General features: G+C 37.5%; 1 protein-coding gene across 9 annotated transcripts in view; it reads left to right on the forward strand.

Moving 5' to 3' along the window:
* The window catches only part of JAK2 (Janus kinase 2), a 94,682-nt gene that overhangs the window by 45,624 nt on the left and 23,149 nt on the right, over positions 1-25,909 (forward strand). For all 9 annotated transcript variants that reach the window (XM_054055150.1, XM_054055149.1, XM_054055148.1 and 6 more), the window contains 11 exons: positions 8,191-8,314; positions 9,087-9,204; positions 9,736-9,881; positions 11,162-11,483; positions 13,836-13,955; positions 16,782-16,939; positions 18,382-18,493; positions 20,126-20,312; positions 21,746-21,873; positions 22,393-22,527; positions 24,078-24,165. In XM_054055150.1, the coding sequence (XP_053911125.1) occupies positions 8,191-8,314; positions 9,087-9,204; positions 9,736-9,881; positions 11,162-11,483; positions 13,836-13,955; positions 16,782-16,939; positions 18,382-18,493; positions 20,126-20,312; positions 21,746-21,873; positions 22,393-22,527; positions 24,078-24,165 (1,638 nt within the window). The remainder of the gene's footprint in view (positions 1-8,190; positions 8,315-9,086; positions 9,205-9,735; positions 9,882-11,161; positions 11,484-13,835; positions 13,956-16,781; positions 16,940-18,381; positions 18,494-20,125; positions 20,313-21,745; positions 21,874-22,392; positions 22,528-24,077; positions 24,166-25,909) is intronic.

The raw sequence follows: 25,909 nt of genomic DNA on the forward strand, positions 1-25,909 counted from the left end.
ATAGATTTCTTAGCACTGATGCCAATGTTTTTTGGGCCTCAGTTTTGCCTCTGTTAGATTTGTCAGTTTAGTTCAGACACTGAGGTGCAGCATCTAAAGGTGCATAAAAACTAATATGGAGGTTGGAGAGAGTGAAACAGAGAACAATTTTACTATATAGTGGTGGAGAAAATGCTCCTTTGTTTAACCTTGTTGGCCTTCTGGGCTGTGAGCACATATTGCCGACTTATGTTGAGCTTCTCATCAATCAGCTCCCCCAGTCATTCTCTGCAGGGCTTAATCACATCATCCCCCCATCCTTTATTGAAACTGCACATTGCCCCGACTCAGGTGTAGAACCTTCTACTTGGCCTTGTTGAACCTCATGAGGTTCTCACAGGCCTACTTCTCGAGCTTGTCCAGGCTCCTCTGGATGACATCTCATCCTTCCAGTGTGGCAACTGCACCACTCAGCTTGGTGTCATTTGGAAACTTGTTGAGGGTGCACTGGATCTCGCTGTCTGTATCATCAATGAAAATAACAAACAGCACTGTTCCCAGTACTGGACTTCGAGACACTGACCACTACTCCCTGAATGCAACCATCCAAACAATTCCTTATCCACTGAACAGTCCACCCATCAAATCTATATCTCTCCAATTTAGAGTGAAGGATGTTGTGGAGGACCATGACAGATGTTTTAGGGAAGTCCAGATAGGTCACATCCATTGCTTTTCCCATGTCTGTTGATGTGGTTACCCCATCATAGAAAGCCACTAGGTTGATCAGGCGGGACTTGCCCTTGGTGAAGTCATGCCGACTGTCTCAAATCACCTCCCCATCCTCCATGTGCTTTAGCATAGCTTCTAGGAAGATCTGTTCCCCGGCACAGAGGTGAGGCTGATAGCTCGGTAGTTCCTGGGGTCATCTTTTCTACCCTTTTTAAAAATGGGCACAATATTTCTTTCTTCCAGTCCCCAGGAACTTCTCCTGACTGCCGTGACTTTTCAAATAACATGGAGAATGGCTTGGAAACCACATCGTCCAGTTCCCTCAGGACTCGGGGATGCATCTGATCAGTCCCGTAGACTTATATTTGTTCAGGTTCCTCAGGTGGTCACAAACCTGATCTTCCTCTACAGTGGGAGGAGCTTAACCCTCCTGGTCCACATCTTGTTGTCCATTGACCCAGGAGGGGTGAGGAGAGTGGTTCGTAGTTATTTGTCCAAATAGCATGTTTTATCATGTTGAGCTGTAACCTTGTAGAGCCAAGGTGCACAAAGTCCTCTTAAGAGTGGCTTCTTCCTGGAAGTTAACTGTGGTGGTATTAAATAACCATTTTCTCAAGGAATTTGTAGTTTAATTTCTTTCTAAATTGGTGGGAAAGTCTGAAACGGCTGCATGTTTTAGTTCTCTTTTATAACATTGTTAGTGCTTAAATCCTGAGGTACCACTTCTTATTTTTGGTTAGGTATTTTTGTTTGGTTTTTAGGTGTTTGTTTTTTTTTTTTCTGGGAGGTTTTGTGGTTATATGGCAAAACATGTAGATCTGCAAAGCCTGTGCAGTGAAATAATTTTTATGTTGGCAAGACTTCTCTTTCAGGAGCTAGCTGTGAATTAGAATGCTTCATAAAGAGAGTGGTTCAGGTAGTGGGCATGTCCAAAATATAACACAGTTGTTAATTGTTAATGAACTGTCTCTGTGATCTTTGCAATTGCTAGATCTCTTGATAGCAGAGCTGGTTACATCAAAGTATGACTGTTTGTTATTGGTGGCAAGCAGAACTGGATCTAGGCAAACATCAGTAGTCACAGAGACAGTCTTGTTGTGTACCTTTTACACAGTTCAAACAATTGAAGGTTTTCCAGTGTGTGCTAACTTGACTTCAGGTTTGTATGTGGCATGTATTGGCTGTATAAATATTAGTCTGTCTAAATATTATTCTGTAGTTACATGCAGAAGCTAGGACCTTTTCTATTTTGCTTAAAAACAACTTTCTATTTTTGGAAAAGTATAATGAATATGAAACTTTTTGTGGGTTCATATTTTTATATGGAAAATTATCTGAACATGAAACTGAATATCATCTTTTCTAACCAGAAATACAAGAATAAATTGTCTTGAAATTAGGTCTAAATTGAGTAGTCGTGGTTCAGCTTGTGTTATGTTAACTAGTATGTTAATTGCCGTGTGAAAAATTACAAATGTTACACCAAAACCAAGCTAAGTCTTTGCTTTCGCCCTGAGAAAGAAAGTGGTAGTAGAGGAACTAACAGATGGTGGAAATGAAATATGACAGAGAAATTATTCTACTGGTTACTGAATAGTTGTGTTAGATTTCTTCTAAATTCTCGATCAGACACTTGTTTTCCCGAATCATGATCTTAAACCCTTTATTTTCTTTCATTCAAATAATCTTAATGAAATTTCTCTTTTAAGATATTTTTAATGAGATTACATTGAGTTTATAAAAATAGTAAGCAGTCAAGACCATTCAAATACAAATAGTAAGGCTAGTCCACAAAAGCCACCACAGTTGATGCGAGAGAGTGATAATGCAAACTCTGATATTTTACAGAATCTGATATTTTACAGAATAACTGTAAACTTAATGATTTTTGTTTTGCTTGAAGTATAAATACATATGAAAACAGTCTAGAAATCTGTGTTTAAAAACTAGCAGGTCTAATTGAAATTAATACAACTGAATTTTGTTGTGATGTAGGTAAATCAGACTACTGGGAATGCCTGAAGTCTTTGAATTTGAATCTTGGATATATTTATTTGTATACAGAAAGGATGCTTTGTAAACTATGTAATTTTGCAGTAAGATACTGCTCAGTTTATTCTAAGTGGATTTAAGAGTTTTTATCATCAGATGAAGTAGGTTTTTTAGAAGAAACAACAGATAACCAAATCCAACAAAGCTGTGGACTGTACACAGTAATTTACCAGAATAATGCATTATACAGATACTTCCTTTACATTATTAAACCAAAAATTGATTGGTTCATTCCATCAGGTGAATAACATGAGTGAAAAATATATGCATTACTTGTATATATAGTCAAAATTATTACTGAGTTAAAGTTAACAAAGTGAAGATATTTTTGCATTACTCTAGGAAAGTGAGCTTGTAAATCACAGTGAAAAACTGTTACAGTTGTAAGCAAAGCATTGCTTTGGTGTTGAACAAATCAATTTGTGCCATATTCTTGAAAATATTAATAAATTAGTAGTAAATGATGCAGTGCTGCTGACTTTAAATGTAGCTATAGTATTTAATTAACACAGTGAAAAATATTTTGGCAAAATCAACCAGGGGACATAGTTTTGCTTAATATCTTGCATTTCTGCCATGTCTTGTTGCCCTGGTGTATAAGAGCCCTAAATTTCTTCAGCACTAATAATAATATCTGACTATATTAATATTGATCTACTTTCTGAAAGGCTTTTCTTCTGATTTCTTCTCTCCCCTTTTGTTAGGATTGTTAGACCCTGAAATCTTAACTTTTTAACGGAGCCAGAATCCTAAGGGAGGACCAGTTTGGTAATACTGAATGGGTTGCTGAGTTACAGGCAGCTAGCAGTTAACAAAAGACCTTGAATTTGTTGGCTTCTTTGTTTTATTTTATATTTTTTTGTTGTTTTTAATGTTGAAATCCTGAAACTCCACTCAGGAACCTTTTAATTCTCACTCATCTGTTTTGCAAATAGACTGGAATTTCCATGGTACTTTCCTTTAAAACTGCTGTTGTGTCCCGGAAAGCCATAATAAGATAGCAGAGAATTTTTAATTGTACCACAGTAAAAGCACTGTTTCAAAACATTTGATGTGACTAAGCACTGACAGTGTCTGCAGTCAAATAAACATTTCCAAGGGAGTTACTGTGTTGCATAATGTGACAGTGGTGATGATCTGTAGTACCTCTGTGCTTGTTTGTTCAGAGGAGATTCCGTGTTAGTGGCTAGAGAATTTTAAGCAGTTATATATTTAGCATACTAAATTTCCACAATTCACATTGCACAGAGTTGTCATTGATTACAGCTGCTGAATGTGGGTTTTCAGAGGGGTGGAACTGAGTGCTATGGGGGGATTGGTTTTGTTTTTTTCTTAAGTGGTAGCCTTTCCTGAAGATCTGCACACAACACCACTTCCCCCCTCCCAACTAAGATGAGGAATGGATTAGTCAGAACTCTGGGTAATTCTGTTTTGCCAGGAAAGGAAACAGGTGCTTTGATTAACTATTCGAAAAACATTTTGTTGACAGCATAGTGTTGTCAGAGTTTGGTGAGCCTCCAGTTTGTATGAAACATGAGGGTAAGATATTTTTATAAAGAAAAGCCAAGCAATTTTTCATCTGGTATGTGCAAGACTTTTTTTTTTAGATAATTTACTTCAGAGTTGTGTGTGAGAACTGAATAATGTTTGTATTGGAGATTTGAAAATTGGAGATTTTAAAATGTTTTGGATCATTACCTCTGTGCAACTAATTGCTTTCATCTGTATGTGTCTAGTCACTTACTAATATGCTTGAATTGACAATCTCATAGGACACTCTTTCTACTGTAGACTATGCATGGCTTCCGTATTTCATAATGTCATGTTTTTTTGTGGTTTACTGTTCCTAGGGTTTATTTTTTCTTTACAAAGGTATGTTACCTAATGAAAATGTACTGTATGACAATGACAGGGTACCTAATGCCTATGGAGAAGGAAATACAGAAAAAATGTGTTTCCTTAGCTGCTTCAGTGTAAATGAAGTCGTCTGACTTGCCTGAATGTGGAGCTCTAGAATCCTATTGGGGAAGGGAAGAAACTACTATGCAAATCGTTCTCTTTTTCAGGCTTGAGGTAGAATATTGAGGGAAGAACTTATGCTGTGTTACAGCCTTTCATTATGTTACTCGACAGTCTGTACAGTGTGATGAGGCTTCTTTATTTAGCCTTATATACTAGATAAAATCCCTGACAAAAACATGACTATTTTGCATGGCTTTGCAGTAGTCCATATAATTTATTCAGTAGCCCTTGCTGGATGAGCAAAGTGTAGAACAATCCTGCTTTATTATTTCTGAGTTACTGTCTCCTCTCCTCATTAATCACTGCTTGATTTGATAGCATGGTTAACACAAGGCAGAAATATAACACAATGCAGGTTTTCAGTACCTGTTGTGAAAAGCTTTTCTGATTTTACTTGTGTTGAAAAGGTATTTCTCAGAAGTTTTCCCTAGTATTGACATGTCTAGGCTTTATCAGAAGATTTTGATTCCCCAACCTCCACCCCCAGTCCTTTAGCTTCTTTTTTTTTTTTCCTGAAGAAAACGCTTAAGTACTACAGTTATCGTTCACGTGGAAAGTCCCTGCAATTAATAGCACTGTTAAGAATTACATAAAAAGAGATGTTTCTGGCCTCTCTGCTTTTGTCAGACTTTTGTGGACAATTTTCAAGACTTCAGTAAAGGGATTTGCTTTGTTTGTATGTATAGAGTCATAGAATAGTTTGGGTTGGAAGGAACCTTAAAGATCATCTAATTTCAATCTGCCTGCCATGGGCAGGGACACATCCCACCAGCTCAGGCTGCCCAAGGCCCCATCCAACCTGGCCTTGAACACCTCCAGGGATGGGGCAGCCACAGCTTTCCTGAGCAACCTGTGCCAGTGCCTCATCACTCTCATGGTGAAGGAATTCTCCCTTATGTCTAGTCCAAATCTGCCGTTCTCCAGTTTATACCCATTGCCCCTAGTCCTAATCATTGAACTTTTTCTTTGAAGAGTAGTAATAGTCTGACACAGGTGCCTAATTCTTAAGGGTGGGGAAAAAAAAGATGTATAACTCTTTTTGAAAAACACGTATGATCTATATGTCATTCAGCAGTGGCAGTGAAAGGTACAAGTTACCATATGGAACTATAAATGTATGAGGGATGGATGAGTGCACAGTTTACTCTTCATACATAGGAAGACAGTAAAGAAGTTGAGGGGTTTTTTTAATGCCATTATTTCTGGCTTGTAGAGGAAATTCCAAAGTTGTGTTCCTTGCCTAGTTAAAGTTTCTTTTCAGAACACCAATATTATGATTGGGATTGATTGAAATATCTCTGCGGTTTTTTGTTTGGTTTGGTTTTTTGAGTGGTGGTGTTTTTTGAGTGGGGGTGGTGTCTGTGATGTATTTAGTGAAATATAGCAGTATAACATTTCAGTTTAAGAATATGACTTGGAAATTTTTTCTTGTTCAGTGTGTGTACATGGAGTTGGTTAGGGGAAATGTATTGGTGGGATTAAGTAAACATTCAGCTTTGCCGTGAATGGGGTTTAGAATCCTGAAGTAGATTGATGATTTGCATGCTTTGCACTGTAATTGATCTGAAATTATTTGGGATACAGACATAACACAGCCTTAAAACTCCTAAGTTAGTTGTTACTGCTTTATAGACAACTGATTGGTAGTGTAATCTGCTTGATCCCGCGTCACACATCAAATGAGAGCCATGGTTAGTTGCTTGGGATAGTTTGGGATTTTTTAAGTCCATGAAATGGAGTTAATTTGATATTTCTTAAATTTCTGCTGGAGCAAGTATGCCTTACTGCACCATAAAGTTACAATATCTAGATTTATAGCCAGTCTAATTCCTTCAGAGTTATTCCTTTGGGGATTTTGTTTAGTTTCTCTTTGGTTACTTTACATAACTCTTTTCATTTCTGTAGTTTCCTGTAAGTCTATGACTCCTTTTCATAGAAGGTCATGTGTTAGGACCTGTAGTTCTGGAATATTTTGCTTAGCTTTAGTTTAAACAAGCGTCAGATGATTAGCCTGTAGATTTTACCAGTTTAATCTGACATCTGGATGATGAATTTCTCATTCTTAGACATGTGACTATCTCCCTACAAAGGCAAACTCCGTTTTCTAAGAAATTTAAGCTAGTTGATGTTTGACACTGAATTACTTTGTGTTCTACAAGCTTATGCAGTGTTATATGTGGAGTTAGTTAATTGTTTCTAACTGATTGTCTTATGTGAACTTTCGATATGATGAAACAAATTTGGGTCTGCACCCTTCAGTAGTTACCTGGATGATGTTCAAATCAGAAATAAATAAATAAGAGTTTTCTGCTGTCCTCTTCCCCCCTTGCGTTTTTTTTTGTGTGTGAATTTCTATGATTTCATTCTAAGTCTCTGGGGAGGGTTGTGAGTACGGAGCCTTTTCCCAGAATTCTTTTCTCTCTTAACACCATTTTAAGTTACTTTTGTTGTCTTTATTATTTTCTGAATGTTTTTGCCACATTATTCCAGAGTGTCTTTTTTTAATGTAAACAATTTCCTTTCATTATGACTTACTGTGACTTTCACACTGTAATTTTCATCCTACTCTCTGGCCCCCTGTATCTCTTATCTTCAGAATATGTTAGTCAGTGGTTGAAGTGCATCCTTTTGTGCTGTTGATTCTCAGGCATGTTCTCCAAATCATAGCACTGGCATCGCATGTATGCATAACACTGCAGCATAGAACAAGGTTACGGCATCTGTCTTATGTTAGGCAGTACTTTCAGCTGGGAGCCCCAAACTCAAATTAAAATTCTGGTACTACTGAGGATCTGGTGCTCGTCTGATTTCTGTAGCTTTTAATTAGGTGAGATTGCTTGTCACTTCTCATTTAAAACAATGTTGAATCTTTAAGGAAAAAAGTATTTTCCAGTTTTGTTTAATTAACAATATATATTTGGTTTTGTTCTTAGCTAAGCTACTGAAGTGTAAACAGCAGGTAGTTGTCCTAGTCTTTCTGTGTATTGCTTTACTTCTAATTTTTCATCAGTCTAAAATCTTAAAATCAATGTCTAAATTTGTTTTAGGGAAAGGTAAGGGAAAAGGTAATGTAGTGTTGTTAATTCTTACTGAACTGAGAAGCTAGGAAGCCATTGTATGGCAGAGACAAGCTTGTGATTTAACAGTGAAGGAGAGGACAACAAGTGAACACAGTCTGCAGTCAGAGAATGCAAAGGAAGAATGAGGAAGTAAACCAGGAAAACCACTCTTCTGGTTATAGGGTCATGATTGCAATGCTGTTGACAGTGATAGAGCAGTGCAATGAATAGTTGGACAGCATGTACCAATCTGCTTCTTTTAACCCACAATGCATTTTTTTTAATAAGGTTGATTCTTTCTGAGAGCAATTTCCTGTAAATGTTTGCTTCTCTATTCGTTGTTTAGGTATCATGCCAGTGTATCATAACATGTTTGCACTCATGAGTGAAACCGAGAGAATGTGGTATCCTCCAAATCATATCTTCCACATAGATGAAGCAACCAGACTCACTCTCCTTTACCGGATAAGGTAATCCAAATGAAATATTATACACTTTTTGTGGTAAAACAAAAGAACCGGTAAACTAGTTGAGCCATAGTTTCTCTGAGAAGTTATGGATAGATTATTGGTGATGCCTGAATAAGAGATAGGGAAAAGAAAAAAAAAAAATTTAAGTAGATTTGAATAACGCATTTTGTCGATTGTCTATATACCCTATGTTTGCCATGTCAGATTGAAGAAGCAAACAATAAAAAAATATAGAAGTCAAAACAGTATTTTTCTTAATCATGATACATGTCATCTCTCTGCTTGCCTGTTTGAAATCAGTGGTAGTTCTGAAATGCAGAGTAAATATCGGGTGTAGTCTGGCAGATGTCTTCAGTAGAACAAATTTTCTCTAACCTGAGTTTTGAATGTGAATGTGTAAAGTTAAAGTCACAGTTTTCCTTATACTAAAGATGTTGTTTGTTTATGTTGCATAATGTGGCCTGAGTGTTTCTTTAGGAACTGTCTCAAAAGGGAACTGGAAGACAGTAACCCAAAATCCTCTGTATTCTGATTAGTGAGGATAATCTTGAGGAGCTCCTCATCTACCAGTACAGCTTATCAACCTTCTTAAATGTTGTAGTACTTTAAGATACCACGAACTTGATCCAAAGCCTTCCATTGACTAATTGGGCCTTCATATTGGTCCTCAAAAGCAGCCAGCACTGATTACATGTCCATGAAAGTGATAATGTCTGGTGTGGGGTAGCAAAAGTGTCTGTTTATTGATGTTTGCTTAAATATTTATGAATAGGTTTTATTTTCCTCACTGGTATTGCAATGGCACCAGCAGAGCATATCGGTATGGAATTCTTCGAGGTGCAGAAAGCCCTGTTCTTGATGATCTTGTCATGTCTTACCTATTTGCACAGGTATGATTTGCTTGATTATTTTTAATGCAGATTGGTAAAGATTGCTTATATTTATTCCCTTTCATATCACCAGATAGTAACTGTAAGGGCTCTTTTGACAGCTGGAAGACCGCTGAAAATGAAAGTTATATTCCATATCCTACTGTGTATGTGTAGACATAAAGCTCAAATGGCAGTTGTGGAGAGAGCAGTGAGAGTGTGTAGCTCCATTCTTGTGCCACTACCACGTGGATGTTTTTCTGCCTGACTTGCATTTTGGACTGATGCAATGTAGAACATCCTCCTCCCCACATGGACCATTTAGAGATTTGAAATGAAAATATTTGAAAAGAGTATTTCTAAGCATGGTAGTAGCTGGTAGCCATTATGAACATGTGCAGCTTTTTGTGGACGAAGAGGTTCATTCAGAATAGTGCAATCTTTAAAAAAGCAAGCTAAGAAAAAATAAAACTCCACCCCCCAAAAAAAACTTGTATTGGTGAATAGCACTGGTGTAATTCTAATTTGTTTTCTTTCGTTCTTCCTTCTCAGTGGAGAGCTGATTTTTTGGATGGGTGGATACAAATGCCTGTTACTCATGAAACACAAGAAGAATGTCTTGGAATGGCTGTTCTGGATATGATGAGAGTGGCCAAAGAAAAGGACCAAACGCCACTGGCTATTTATAATTCAATCAGGTGACTCCATGCTTCATAACTTGTCTCACACCTGTTAGATATTTGAACCAAATATTTTTGCACAGAAGCATCAGAGAGATGTATATTCTAGCATAGTGATTACATAAACTTACCTATAGTGTATACTAGGTATTAATAGAAAGCTTTAGAGTACATGGATTTGGTTCTCTTAATGAGACGTAAGGCAGCAGCTGCTCCTGAGGGAAAGAATATAAACAATAATTTGAATTAGGAGAGACCTCTGGGAGTCACCTGATCCAACGCACTGTTCAGATCAGGGCCAGGTTCAAAGTCAGATGAATTTAGGGCCTCATCCAGTCAAGTTCTGAAAAATGTCCAGGGATGGAGGCTGCACCGTATCTCTGAGCGGTTTTGTCCTGTATATGATCACCCTCATTGATGAAGATATTCGCTGTATCTAATTAGTCTGTGATACTGTGCGTCTGTTGCCTCTTGTTCATCACTGTGCATGTCTGAGAAGAGACTAAGTCAGTATTCTCTGTAACGATCTGCTAGTTGAAGACAATTAGCAGAACACCCTGCTTGAGGCTTTTCTCCAGACCAAACAAATCAAGCTCCCTTGCACCATATCTGTCATGTCATGTGCTCCAGGCTCTTATCCATCTTGAGCAATCTCTGCTAAACGTGCTTGAATTTGTGAATTCACTTTGGTTTATCAACCTAATTGGTTTCCACTGGAGCTGTGTTAATTCTGTCCCCTGCTTAGAACTTAAAGCTTGATGTTTGTGTTTTAATGAAACCTAGCAGAAGGAGTAAAAACGAGAATGAGACAACAAATTAGCCAGCTGACTGCAGGTGATAAACTACTGTTTCGCGCCTTGATATAATAAGAACTGTGGTACAGGAACTTCAGTGAGAACCAAACATTGTTGTGTTCTACCACCTATATTTTCTGTGCAGTTGCCTCTGTCTATGCAGTATTGTCATTCCAACTTCTACAGCAAACAAAGCTACAGTTAACATCTGCTGCTTTACCTCAAAACTTCAGTAATGATTAGACCTATCTGGATTAATGTCAAGTGCATTATGTAGTATATGTGAAACGGATTGAGAGAAAAAAGTGGAAAATTGAAGAAGAGACAAGGGTGTATTTGAAAGAAAGCTTTACAGACTGAAAAGAGGATCCTATAGTTTAAAGAATAACGTTACATTCAGAGGAAAAGATATTTTCATATTGACTTGTTTAGCACAGAAATAATTATCTTTGCTGCACTTGATGGGTAGATCTAGTAGATTTTTTGCTGGTTATGTATTCACAGCTACAAAATGTTTCTGCCTAAATGTGTGCGAGCAAAAATCCAAGACTACCACATCTTGACGCGGAAAAGGATAAGGTACAGGTTCCGCAAATTTATACAACAGTTTGGCCAATGCAAAGCTACTGCCAGAAACTTGAAGCTTAAGTATCTCATAAACCTGGAAACTCTTCAGTCTGCCTTCTATTCAGAGGTTTTTGAAGTCAAAGAACCTGGTGGAGATCCTTCTGGAGAGGAAAGTTTTGCAACCATTGTAATAACTGGAAATGGTGGAATTCAGTGTTCAAGAGGAAAACTTAAGGACTGTGAGACGCTGGCAGAGCAGGTAATTTGTTTTATTATTTTAATAATTGTGCAGCTCATCATGTAACAGAGTAGTTAGCTCATACTAGAAGTTCTGATTTAACCCAGGTAAATTTGTTAGGTAAATTTTAATTCACAGTGATGATACAATTTACATATGGCTGAGGCTTGCAGATATGTATTAACTTAAACAGTGCAGGATTTTAAAATTGGCTTTTTATTGCGATGTTAGAAGACAGTCAGAACTTGAACATGTAATACTTCTGTGCTTGACAAGTGAAAAATTGGATGTTGGACCTTCATTGCTGTAAAAAAATCAATGGGAAAAAGTAATGACCCTGCCCTCAGGTATAGGTAAAATGCACAAATTGCTCAGATTCTCTTTGAAAGCAGGGGTTTTAAGGACTCAGAAAAACAGGTAAATTTCCCCCTACCTCCTTCCTGCTGCTGTTAGGCTTCTGCCAGAGTCTGAGCCAGCAAAATTAAGATGACATTTCTGTGACTGCAGAATCCATCCACTCTTTGTTCAGGAACTAGATGCTAAATCGTTCTAATAAGTGCTAGTAATCATGTGCTGTTGCATTTTTACTTATTAGTGTTATTTTGTATGTGATTTCCCAGCATGACTATTCATTTTGTCAAATTTACCAGACTCTGATACAAACTCATAGCAGTATACATTGAATGTGTGGGAATTTTCCAAAAGTAAAATTCAAGGCAAAGCAGAATGTCTAACAGTTTTCCAAAATAATTTCACCTGGTACTTTGGTAGTTTCGATGCATAATATATGGGAGTCAAGACCCATCTACAAAAGGTTATATTTTTACGGTGTGCTGTAATAACTTGTAAAAATGCTATTTTTTGGTAATATGAAGGGAGGGGAAAGAATTCTGATTACATCTGATTGCATACATTTTTTAAATGTATTATTCCCAGAATATTTGCAGATTGATGTTAGTTCCAGTTACCTCATTCATACTTCTTATGTATCAGCCCTCTGCCTCTCCTAAGTTGCTTCTGCATGCCAGTTGCTCTGGCAGGAGCTAACATAAATGTCAGATTTCTTAATTTCTAGTTTTAGGTATACAAAGTTTATGCATACTATGCTATTTGGGCCTGGCAACTAAGCCTTTAGCTAATGTAGTGTTGAAACTGATCTTATTTTCTATAGAGCCTGCCAAATTATTTTTTCACAATTAATAGTGGTATCATCCTACGTATTGACAGAGACATAGTATAGGCTGCATATATTTTCTGATACAGAAACTATTTATTAAATTGGTTATGAAAACTTAGCAAATAAGCTGCTTGTAAATGTGATCATAAGTTTTTTCAACAGACTATACTGATGAGTCTATTAAAATACTTAATTGAAACAAAAGTGGGTTTTTTGAAGGCAGGAATGACCTGTGGCGTAGATTAGGAAGAATTTGGTTTTGCCAGTTCACGTTTCTTACCACTAGATGAACAAACAGAGCTTCAGAAACTCAGTGCATTTGAGCTAATTTATGCTGGCTCATACCCACTGAGTCATACAGTCTTGGTTATTACACATGTTTATGTATTAGGATATGCTTACAGCCATATAAGTGGGGTATTGTAACTTAAATAAAATCCATTTGTTTGGGAGAACAACTTTAGGTATGTAAATCTATCTTTATTTAAGGTTGTTACTTAGCATCTGAAGTTCTACTGAAAGCAAAACATAATATCATTCATATGACATTGTAACCTGGCCTGTGAAAGCTAGAAGGAAGTGGTACAGAATATGATATTATCAAAAACTACTTGAATTTGCTATCGAAGAAAAATGTGTCTTGGATTTCCCATGTAATTAGAATCAATGCTTCAAGTTACCTAGTCAGTGATGACCAGGCTGATGGGAGAACCTTCTCTTAGATGCTTCTTGTTCATACTACTTAGGTGTCTTTAGTAGCAGATTTTACAGCTTGAATGAAACCATGATATTTTGCATTAACAGGCTTTCTAAGTCTTTTTTATTCGGATGTCAATAATAAGTTTTCAAAAAAGTCCCCACCAAAAGATTAATCAAAATCTTCTATTGTTAATCCTCACAAAATACGACAGAGCAAAGAAATATCTACAATAAAAAACCCAAACCAATCCACATATGGATATTTCCATTCACGATTCTTGGGTCTATGTGCATTTTTCCTTTGACACTGCTAGTGATGGTTCTGTAAACACAAAACTCCTTTTGTTATTTTCAATGGCATGTTTCAGGTTTAATGATTCCCTTTGTTGCTAGCTTACAAATTCAGAGCTGTAGGAATTCTAATGCTGCAAATAGGTGGGGGCTTTTAGTTGCTATTTATGTTATTACTGACATTTATGTAACAATGTTTATTGCAGGATTTACAAACATACTGTGATTTTCCTGATATCATTGATATCAGCATTAAACAAGCAAGCCAAGAAGGCTCCAGTGAGAGGAGAATTGTCACCATTCACAAACAAGACAGCAAAAATCTGGTCTGTTAACTTTGCTTGCTCTTTTTTCAAATAGACATTGCTTTGAGCAAACTGTGTGAGTGCTGTGGTATTTATAGTATTGTATAACCAATTACCATGTTAATTAAGCATGAGATAAAGAACTAAATACATTTCAGAAGTATAGGCAGTGTATCAGAACACCAAAGCTCTTTTGCATTCGAAACTGTGCATAGATTGGAATAGAACGACATGTTTATATCTGTGGGTAATTTCTAATACATGGATTGGTCCTTGTTATAGGCTTAAGCCTGAGTCTGTAGTTTTAGCTATTGAGTGTAGTATTTCTATGCTGTCATGGTAAGCTGTCTACCAGTGACCAACACATTCAAAAAGCCTTTAAAATGCTCTGAAGGAATCATGACACACAGAAAATTAGTATTTTGACAAAATTAATGTCAAGGCTTTTACTGCTTAAAATTCTTCCAAGAAGTTCTTAAAGCGTTTTATACATGAATATAAAAAGTTGGATTGTTCTAGGTTGAACTCCAGCATTGCACCGTGTCAGGCTTTCCTGCAGTACAACTGTCATATAGTTGTATGGTGGCCTGATCCAGATTGGATGGTAGGTGCCCATCAAAGTGCTCTATCACTCTGCCGGCTCAGCTGGACAGCAGAGAGAAAATGTGACAAAAGGGTTGTGGGTGCCCCACAGGGTCACAATCCTGCCAGCAAACGTGCTGAGGCATGGGTTTCTCTCTCTTCATGGGCCATAGGTCCAAGCAGGAGCCTGCACCAGTGTGGATTTTCCACAAGGTCACAGCCTCCTTTGGGCATCCAGCCACTCCATTTTGGCGGCCTCCATGGGCTGCAGGGTCACAGCCTACCTCACCATGGTCTTCACCACAGCCTGCAGGGGAATCTCTGCTCTGATGGCCAGAGCCCTCCTCCCTCTCCTTCACTGACCTTGAAGTCTGCACAGTTATTCTCTTGCCTCTTGTCACTCCTCTCCTCTGGCTGCTGTTACACAGCAGCTTTTTCACCTTCTCAAATACCTTATCACAGAGATGCTACCACCATTGCTGACTGGCTCAGCCTTGGCCAGCAGCAGGTCCATCCTGGAGCCAACTGGAGTTGGCCCCAGCAGAAACAGGGGAAGCTTGTAGCATCTTCTCCCTGAAGCCACCCCTGTAGCCCCCCCAATACCAAAAGCTTGCCATGCAAAATGGATACAAGTTGTTTCTTCCTCTGTCTCTGACTTATCTACCTACATTCAGGGCTCCTCATGTCTCGTATTTGTGTGACCATAGAGCTTTCTTCTCTGTGTATGTGTGTGTGTGTGTGTGCGTGTGTGCGAAAAAGCTGTATACAGCTTAGTTACTACTTTTCTGTAAAAGTAAGTTTTAAAAATTCAAAAAATATTTCAATAATTGTAGACTAGTTTAATTGTCTCTTTAATAGTCCTTTTTTAAAAAAAGGCATATGGTTTACTTTCATAGCAGAGTTATGATTTACATTCATTTCCCTCATTAATGGCACAGAATTAATGACCTGCTAAGAATTTGAAATTTTTTCAAAGCTTTTTATTGGAACATAAGAGTAGCTGGAATATGCATCTATGCATCTGTGGTGCTGAGAGCATAACAATATTTCACATTGATGGACAAAGCTTCCTTAATCTTGAGCCATTACAGTTCTCTTTGAAAATTCTCAGTTGTGGTCCTTTGGTACTTGACTACATATGCTTCTGAGGGTAAAAGTGACTTTTTAAGACATGGTCTGAACAAGCTACTAACGAGTAAGGCAGAGTAGGAAAAAGTGCAATAGCTGCTGTTTTGCATATGAATTGTGTGTGGACTTTACCCATCAGAATTAGCAGAATTTGTGATTTAGATTAGCCTGTTACACAGCTAGTAAATTCGTTATAGAAATCTATTGTATATGGTTTTAGGATACATGGATTGATTAAAAATGATTTTTGGATCTGTTGTTTGCATGGGTTTTCCAGTCATGTTGAAAGAACTGGAAAGGTAGTTGTTTCCAGGTCTTCTTTAAATAAGGAGTTTGGAGATTCCAAACAAATGCTTGGCAGGTGATCAGGAGCAGCAGCTTTTTTATTGCTATCTAGCAAAGAGCTTACTCAGGAACTGTGTTCAGCTGCTAAATGTGTCCCCAGTGTCATTGGCAAACTTGTGCAGCACATACTAAAGACAGTTCTGTTGGGCTGTGCTACTGAATGAAATCAAGGAGACTGTAGACGGTAGAATGACAGTTCTCTGTTGAAGTAAAGACAGTTTTCAATGTTCTTATACAACTGTCAAAATAGTAAGAAAATAAAATTCCATAGAAGTAGACTTTATTTTCTTTTATTGGCAGTAGTATGTTGTTACGGTTGGATTTAATTTTGCGTTACTCTTTCCTGTTCAGTGTATTCTGCATAGACCATTTCCACACTCTGTTTTCCTTTGACCACATTCCTTTTACCTGCCTCCATCCTGCCATGGAGTAGGTGTCTGCCATTTTGAGATGTATCTACTGAGTTTTCCCTTTTCAAATGCTACCTCTACTGTTTCATATATTTAGAGCAAGGGATTTTCTTGGGGCAGATTTGTTTGATTTAGGTATAATTCTGAACATTGAAAACTGCTATTGAGTTTTGAGTGGCACTGGGAAGGTAAAACTATAAAAAAAGCAGTTAAAAGCAGTTTGGATATCTTTAATGTATGCATATGTAAATATCTTTTATACCATTACCACATCCAAGAATTTTGTGTTGCCTATTAAAAACTGAAATTCTCATTCTCTCTCTCTTCCTCCCCCACCCCCATATCTTCCTCCCCCACCCTTTCTCCCCTGACAATTTAACAGGAGGCTGAATTTCAGTCCTTAAGAGAAGCTCTGTCCTTTGTATCACTAATTGATGGATATTACAGACTAACAGCGGATGCCCACCATTATCTCTGTAAAGAAGTAGCACCACCATCAGTCCTTGAAAATATCCAAAGCAACTGCCATGGACCAATTCTGTAAGCAATTTTTTAGCAATATAACAAATTGGTCTTGTTTTTGAAAGATGAACTTTAGTTAGCTGTGAACGTGATGGACATCTTGAAATGTGTATTTATTTACACTTATGTAACATAAAATGCTTTATATTTTTCCTCTTACTTTTCACCCAGCGTAATACAATGCATTCTTGACATATGATAAAAATAAATGGAAAGATTCTGATTTTAATTTCCTTCCTTAAGAATTGCTTTTTTCTTCAAGTGAGACAGGCAGCAAATTCATGATGCTGATTTTACTGTATTATAGTTACTACCATGGCAGCAAGATACAGTGTCATAGCTACATGATCTCAGGTTTTTACTGCAGCTTCTAGCAGTTCTATTAGCTGAGTTGCCAAGGGGAGGAAGGCAAATTCAGGTAACATTATCTTCAATATTAAGCAAGGATCGCAGTGAACTGCTAGCTATGTAAATGGGAGAGTTTGGGTGTTTTTTAGGGAATGTTAATTTCCTTGGTTGCTTTCTATTTTTTTGTGGTTTTTTGGGTTTTTTTAAGGAAGAACTTAGTACCTCCATTGACCTTTTTTTTAGATTTTTTTTTAATAGTTCTATTGTTCATTGTTTGCAGAAGCGCATGTGGGAGCTTAGAAATGTTTTGTTAGGTAGAACAAAATGGGTATTTGCTTTACCTACGGAAAGCTTGAAAGTTGATACATGCAAGATATGTTGCATGAATCTAGCAGTATCTACTCTGCTAATACAGAATAGTTCTGTAAATTTCCCAATGACAGAAAGAGGATAGGTACTATAACCTTCAGAACAGGTGAAGGAGGAGAGGGATGGAAACCTGTGGAGTTCTAAGCACATTTCTTGCCCTCATGACTAATCCTGTATATTGACCTTTATTTGGGACTGTTCAGAGGATATGCAGTGAGTCTAGATCTTTCCAAGACATTCTATTCCTCATTCCACAAAATGGATAGGAATAGTCAGTTAAAATGACTTGTTTAAGGGGAAATTGGCTCTTGCAGTAACAAATGATGTTTCATTTCAGCGCGTGTTTCTTGTTAGCCTTTTCCCAAGTTAAACCCACATTTTCCACACACACAGATATTTCAGCTTCTTTGTTAAACAGTCTTACTACAGGTTCTTCTATAATGGTTTTCGGAAGTTGTATCATAAGCCTAAGGGAAGATACTTATTTAGGCTCTAACATTTCACATCAAATAAATAATTATAGTGTTTTCAGTATTAAGAACTTTTAATATACTGCTTTCCACATAAGCAGTCACTCTGGATGTTGGAAAATAAAGGGACAAAAAGATTGACTTAAAGCTGTAAAAGATTTGGAATTTGAATTGTCGTTATATTAGATATCTGATAATAGTGCTCATTGGCCAGTGTCTGCTCTTCCTGGATTTTGAAATTATGCAATATTAAACGTTTTCTTTTTACTATAGCATGGACTTTGCTATCAGTAAACTGAAGAAAGCGGGTAATCAGACCGGTTTCTACGTTCTCCGTTGCAGTCCTAAAGATTTTAGAAAATACTTCCTCACCTTTGCTATAGAGGTTTGTAGTCTGCCTTAGATAGTAACTGCATAATCTTTGTTGCTTGTAATGATGAGTATGGGTTTTTCAGTAAGTGGTTTTGTTCTCTTCAGAATGTTTGTCTGATGTGTATATTCTATAGCTATTTCTGTCACATTGGCCAGTTTTCAGGGTCTTGTGAGAAACATCAAAATACTTGTAAAGAGTTGCTAATGGCACATACCAGAGAAAACAAGACAGGCAGAGGGAAGAGTCTTGAGAGTTCTGGGTATGTTCATGTGGCTATTGGAACTGTAGTAAATGTTTGGGTAGTGGGGTGATTTGTTTTTGGTTGTTTTGTTTTGTTTTTTTTTTAACTCAAGGTTTGGGGGCTTTTAGTTGAATTCTTTTTTCCTGGGATTTCTACCCTATCATCCCCCTCCTCCTTAGGTTTAGACGGTCACTGGTGATCTGGGGGTATCTTTCCTTCTCAGGTTCTTCTGGGTTTGAGTCCTATCCCCATCCGCAGTGCTAAGCCAGCCAGATCATTAGTCGACACAGATCTCCTGCTGGGTATCTGGTGTTAGCTGGAGTGGGAGGCAGTCTTGAAATGCAATTGTCATGTAGCTAAAGAACCAGATGTACCTCTCTTCTGTGAGATTGCAGTTAGTGATAATACAGTACTTTAATATTGCTGTTACATAATTGCACAATCTTGTTCCAAGGATAGGCTTCTCTTTAATGAGATTAACAGAGCTGCCTTTGGATTTTTGGGGTTTCCTGCTGGTTTACAGCAAGCTAGATACTATCAGAGATATATATGTCTCTGAAAATGACAAAATAATGTTGATGTGTGGATGGAAAAATAAAGAGCCATTTTAAGGTCAGTTTCACCAAAATTTTATGATGAATCTGAAGTGTATTTGGTAGGAGATTTTTTAAATGATGAGATAGGTCCCTAAGCAAACTTAGAGAGTGAAGTTTGTGAGTTGTCTGCCATTACTGACCTAGCCACATTGGGTTTTTTTTTACTGTTGTCCTGATTCTTTCTGGACAAGCTGTAAGGCCTTTGAGATTCAGAATTTGTTGGAACATTTTCTGCAGTGTTGACATGAAAGACCACGAGAGCACTATTAAAAGCTTCTCTTGTTTAAGAATGTTTAATGGGATCTTTTCAAGACTCATTGTAAAAACAAATCAATGCACATTGAGAATCTGTGCTGGGAACTAATTGCTTAGACTGTACTATAGATGGCAGAAAAATAGAAATAGAGCTGAGATCTCCAAATGATTGCTGAAAGAACGCGGATCATACCATTTGGGCTATTACTTCCAACAAAACTCTTATTCTTATATTGCCCCACATAAGGGTGAAGAAGCTTGCATTATTAGCTCTGAAGCATTTTTCCTAGGATCCATTACCTGTTTTCTGAACTCCATCTTTGCAGATTTCATAACATTTATTTATCTTAGCATCAGCATGCTAATTCCAGTGATGGGAGTCGAATCAGGTTTTCTCAGAATCATGATTACATAGTAAGAACAAAATAGCAAGTTACGGTAGTATTTCACTGGAGAATTCTTTCTTTAATTAGCAAAGTGCTATACATTTAAATAAACTTTTGAATACCAAATATTGATAAATTTTATTTTTAATGACAAAAATCTCTGCAGCGCGAGAATACCACTGATTATAAGCACTGCTTAATTACGAAGAATGAGAATGGAGAATATAATCTTAGTGGAACCAAAAGAAGTTTTGGTAATCTTAAGGATCTGTTGACTTGTTACCAGACAGAAACTGTCCGTTCAGACAGCATAATTTTCCAGTTCATCAAATGCTGTCCTCCAAAACCAAAAGGTAAGAGAAAGATCATGTTTAAATAGAAGGGTTTCCAGCTTTTAGATTGAAGATTTAAAAACAAGTTAACGTTAAATGACTGTCAGGTAGGTAGATATATATGTTTGTCTGAGTTTTTTTAAATGTCACAGACATATTTGTTCATCTTCCTAACCATAGGTTTCCATCCTAGCGTATGACAGATTTTACTTTGATATTGATGATCTTCCAGAAAGAATCATGGTAGCCAGTTTCATGATTAGAAGTAAAACTAGTTCCTTAACGGTAGTGGATTGTGCGCAGCAGCATTTCTTCTATCAGTTGTTTTCATATCTTAAGAAGGAAGGACCTACAAAATGTATCATATCTCACTGAGGATAGTTCCATAAGCAATGGAGCAAAAAGTGCCAGTGGATTTATTTGTTTGTTGACGTTCTAGCTGAATTACGATAGAGTGTGATTTCAACTTTTCTTTGACACTGAAAAATATACGTGGAATAGAGCTCCTGCCTGTGGAGTGGATTTTTTTCATATTTACATTAAAGGGTTTTGCCTAGCTTTGATATTCTTAGTGTTTCTCCTTTATGAATTCTGATAACGTCTGCCCTTTTTGCTTATTGTAAGTAGTACTATTTACAGGTAATATCGGTTAGTCTTTGTCTCAATCCAAGTCCCTATTTAAACAAAAACTTGAGAGAACAGACTATTTGGTGTCAATTTTACCACTGTCAATTTGATTGAAATTAGCCAATGGATTCAAAAGCTTAGAAAAGATTTGACAAGTAGCTATATGTGTGCATTACAGAGAATAATTTTGTAACCTCATTTCCATTGAAAACAAAAATGTGAACACATTGGAATTATAAATTATTGAATAAATATATTTGCACATGCACACATATACCCACAAATATGTACCTGTCGGTCTTCATTTTACTAACAGAGCAACTCTAGATTAAGGTGAGCCTTTTTCCAAAATCAGTCCGGTAAAATTAAGGCAATGAGGATCACCAAAGTGCTGCCCATGCAAAAACATGCAAAAGCTTTCAAGAGACATCAGGAAGATATGCACATCTTTTCTGTTATGAATTAATTCTGGTAAAGAATAAAGTGACTTACATCCCTCTTTTCCACCTCTGATTGTTTTTACAAATACAGCAGAAGGTAGAATATGAAAGGATGCAGACATATTTTCAGAATGTTTGTCGAAAGTAGGAGTAATTAAGAAACTTAAAATAGCTGAGTGAACCTAAATGTTCTGCTGATGAGAAAGAAATCAGACTTTGAATTTGTCTAATGAAATACTATGTCCTTTTCAATAAACTGATCTTGATATCTTCTTTTTGTTGGATTAACATCTTCTCGTAAATAATCCTTCTGAAATAATACTGTTTAGTTTTGTATTTTACAGATTTATTTTGTTTTTCTTTCCCCTGCCCTCTTTCTTCTCCCAGATAAATCAAATCTCTTAGTCTTCAGAAGCAACAGTGTTTCTGATGTACCTTCCTCACCTACCTTACAAAGACACAATAATGTCAACCAGATGGTCTTTCACAAAATCCGGAATGAGGATTTGATATTTGTAAGTGCATTAGTTGCTTCTTCCATTACAGATGATTGGTTTAATACACACTGAGTTTTAAAAAATATCAGTATATTTTAAGAGCCTTGTCTGAGCTAGGAGATTTTGCTGTAACCTTTTTTTAGTTAGAGGTGCAAGAGAAAAGAATTTTTTTTTTTATTTCTATTAATACAAATAATCAGGCTTATCTTTGAAATAAGAATTGTCCTTTTGACTGCTATAACAATTTTCTTTACTTCTCGGGATGTCTAAATATATCTTAATAACAGCAACTCCTGCCTCTCTGGTTCTTGCAGCAAGTTATTTTTTGAGATCCTTGAGGAATCAATAAAAAATAAGTAAATATTAAGGTGTTTCTGATATGGTTCCTTCCTTGTCCCATCAGTCTGACTCTAGAGATGTGCTATCTGTAAAGATTTATGTATGTTTTATTTGGATAGATGTTTAATAAATCTTTCATAAAACAGGTAGAGATTTCTGATTTATTTTTTTCCCATCTGTATCCTTCCTGTGTTTTAGGAGGAGAGTCTTGGACAGGGCACATTTACTAAGATTTTCAAAGGTGTAAGGAAAGAAGTGGGAGACTATGGCCAGCTCCATCAAACTGAAGTTCTTTTAAAGGTGCTGGATAAAGTACACAGAAACTACTCTGAGGTTGGTATGTTTGTTGACTGCTTTGTAATGCTTGTCCATGCTATGTTGAACATTACTTTTCTTACAATGACGAGTATTTGTTATATGGTAGAGGGTTGTATGTTGAATTAAGCTTATTCTTGACCTTGCCTCACTGGGAGGATGGATGTTAAGACTGACTTCAGGAAGGTCATGCTTTATTTTCCCTTGCCTCACCATCCATCAGAGACTCAGAACTTCTCAGTGAGGGCCAGAGAGCCATTTCTTTGTATGATACAAGTACTGCAGGACAGGTGACATGGTCACAGAATTATCTGTAGCAGTACATTCAGATGAGGTACCGTCATTTATGGAAAATTACTTTCTTTTGGTAGACTATCGTCAATGTTCTAGAGTCATGCTGATTCATCAGTTAAATCGACATTTCACATTAAGTCATAAAAGTCAGAAGTGTTCGTGAGAAACACTTGCCATATATAGAATCATCTATACACACTTGGACTTTTCCCTTTTTGAGTGAAGCCATGAGCAAACTTGAAATGCCTTTGTGCAAAATCTAATACACTTGTAATGGAATTGAGCCCAAGCTTGTGTATGTGAGAATTTAACAACACGATGTGGTAATGTTCAAAATATAAATCTAACTTTATATGGCTGTTTTTTGCTTATTTCATCCATAGAATTATATCAAATTCCTAATTAATGTAGCTGTATTTACAGCTAGCCAAGAGGACCAATGCATTGTTTACTGAACTTTTCAATTACTCAAGACAAACATATGTGAAAAAGCTTAAAAAAGAAAAGACATTTCTGATAGCTAATATGCATAAGTTTAGGCTTACACTTTGGACAACTGAAAACAGTAAAGAAAATATAACACATGCTTTAGTATTAATAAGCTGGAGAAGACACAGTCTGAAGTTAAGTGAAAATCAATTGTTAAAAGGACTAGGAGTATACAAGTAGAAATATAGTCACCTGAAGGAAAAGGTACTAATTTTGAACTTTTTTTGTTGGGTAAATAATCAGTACACAAACAAATGTAGTTGGAGATGCCACTGAAGATAATTTAAAAAATTAGTAGAGAAATAAAAGCATCTGAAACCTTCTTGACAAGGTTAGGTCTCACAGTAGTGGGCAAGTGATGATAATATTTCTTGACTTTTAACTTAATAATGTGCTATGAAGAAATAAATTGGAAACCGAGTAGTGCATTATGAAAGAATAAATTGGAAACTGAATAGTGCATCATGAATTTGTCTGCTGTTGACTTTACTTAGTTAACTGACGTGAAAAGAAAATTGTTAACCTCTCTGGAACGTGGGTTATCAGTTACTGGGAAAAAAACTAACCCAAGCCTAAAACAACCACCACCAATATAAAATATGTTACACTGGGTTTTTGCAGTGAGATGGAAGTTGAAATGTTTTATAAATGTATATGATTTTAATAAATGTATTAAAAGTCATGTAATTTTTTTTCACTGATATTTTTTCTCTGTCTTATTAATGTTTTTGAGGTTTTGTTTTCACTGATATTTATTCTTTTTCAATCTCTCTCCTTCCTCAAAGTCCTTCTTTGAGGCAGCAAGTATGATGAGCCAGCTTTCTTACAAACATTTGGTGTTAAATTATGGGGTCTGCGTTTGTGGAGAGGAGAGTAAGTAGAAATTAATTATCTTTTTGTACTAGTTTTATACTGTACTAGTTTTATACTAGCTGTCACTAGTTTGCCATTGTTTCTGGGCGAAAGCAGGGGTAAAAACTGAACAAAGCAACATGTCGCACTAGCTGGACACATTCCAGTTAGTTCACATTGCAGCAGTATTAGTCTTGGTGTCTGAGAACTCATTAATATAGAATCATGGAGTCTCTAGGTTGGAAAAGAATTTTGAGATCATCAAGGCCAACTGTACCTGTCCACTACTAAATCATATCCCTAAGCACTTAATCTGCCTGTCTTTTTAAACATCTGTAGGGATGGTGACTCTATCACCTCCCTGGGCAGCCTCTGCCAATGCTTGATAACTTAGTGGTGAAGTTTTTTCTGATGTCCAGTCTGAACCTTCACTGATGCAACTTTGATGCCATTCCCTCTTACCCTATCACTTATCACTTCGGAGAAGAGATCAACATCCACCTCTCCACAATCTCCTTTTAGGCAGTTGTAGAGAGAGATAAGATCTCCCATCAGTCTCCTTTTCTCTAGGCTAGACAATCACAGTTCCCTCAGCCACCCCTCATAAGACTTGTTCTCCAGCCCCTTCAGCAGCTTCATTGCTGTTCTCTGGACACACTCCAGGACCTCAATGTCTTTCTTGTAGTGAGGGGCCCAAAACTGAACACAGTATTCGAGGCCTCACTAGGGTGAGTACAGGGGGGAGAATCACGTCCCTGGACCTGCTGGCCACGCTGTTTCTGGTGCAAGCCAAGATGCTGTTGGCCTTGGCACACTGCTGGCTCATGTTCAGTTGGCTGTTGACTGACTGAACACCTCCAGGTCTTTCTCTGCCAGGCAGCTTTCCAGCCACTCTTGTCCAAGCCCGTAGCGCTGAATTGGGTTGCTTTGTCTCCACTTGGCCTTGTTAAACCTCATCCCGTAGGCCTCAGCCATTGATCGAGCCTGTTTGGGTACTTTTGCAGAGCCTCCCTACCCTCCAGCAGATCAACTTCCTCCCAGCTTAATGTCATCCTCAAACTGACAAAGGGTACATTCGATCCCCTCCTCCAGGTCATTGATAAAGATATTGAACAGGACTAGACCTAGCATGAAGCCCTGGGGGACATCGCTTGTGACCAGCCTCCAACTCGATTTAACTCCATTTACCACCACTCTTAGGGCCAGACCATCCAGCCAGATTTTTACCCAGCAGAAGGTATGCCTGTCAAGCCGGTTTCTCAAGCAGAATACAGTGAGAAACTGTATACAAGGCTTTAGTCAAGTCCAAGTACCCTACATTTACAATCTTTTCCCTCATCCCTTAAGCTGGTCACCTTGTCATAGAAGGCAATCAGGTTAGTTGGACAGGACCTGCTTTTCATAAACCCATGCTGACTGGTCCTGATCACCTGGTTTTCTTGCTTGTGCTGCGTGATAGCACCCAAAATGACCTGCTCCATGTGCCAAGGTCAGACTGACAGGCCTGTAGTTTCCCGCATCCTGCCTCTGACCCATCTGGTAAATGAGTGTAACATCGGCCAGCCTCCAGTCCAGTGGAACTTCCCCAGTCAGACAGGACTGCTGGTAGATGATAGGAAGGGGTTTGGTGAGCGCTTCTGCCAGCTCCCTTAATACCCTCAAGTGGAATCCCATCCAGCCCCACAGACTTGTGAATGTCTGATTGGCCAAGCAGGTCTCTAACCATTTCCTCATGGATCATGGGAGCTTTGTTTTGCTCTCCCTC

The sequence above is a fragment of the Cuculus canorus genome, chromosome Z (assembly GCF_017976375.1).
Source record: "Cuculus canorus isolate bCucCan1 chromosome Z, bCucCan1.pri, whole genome shotgun sequence".
NCBI lineage: Eukaryota > Metazoa > Chordata > Aves > Cuculiformes > Cuculidae > Cuculus > Cuculus canorus.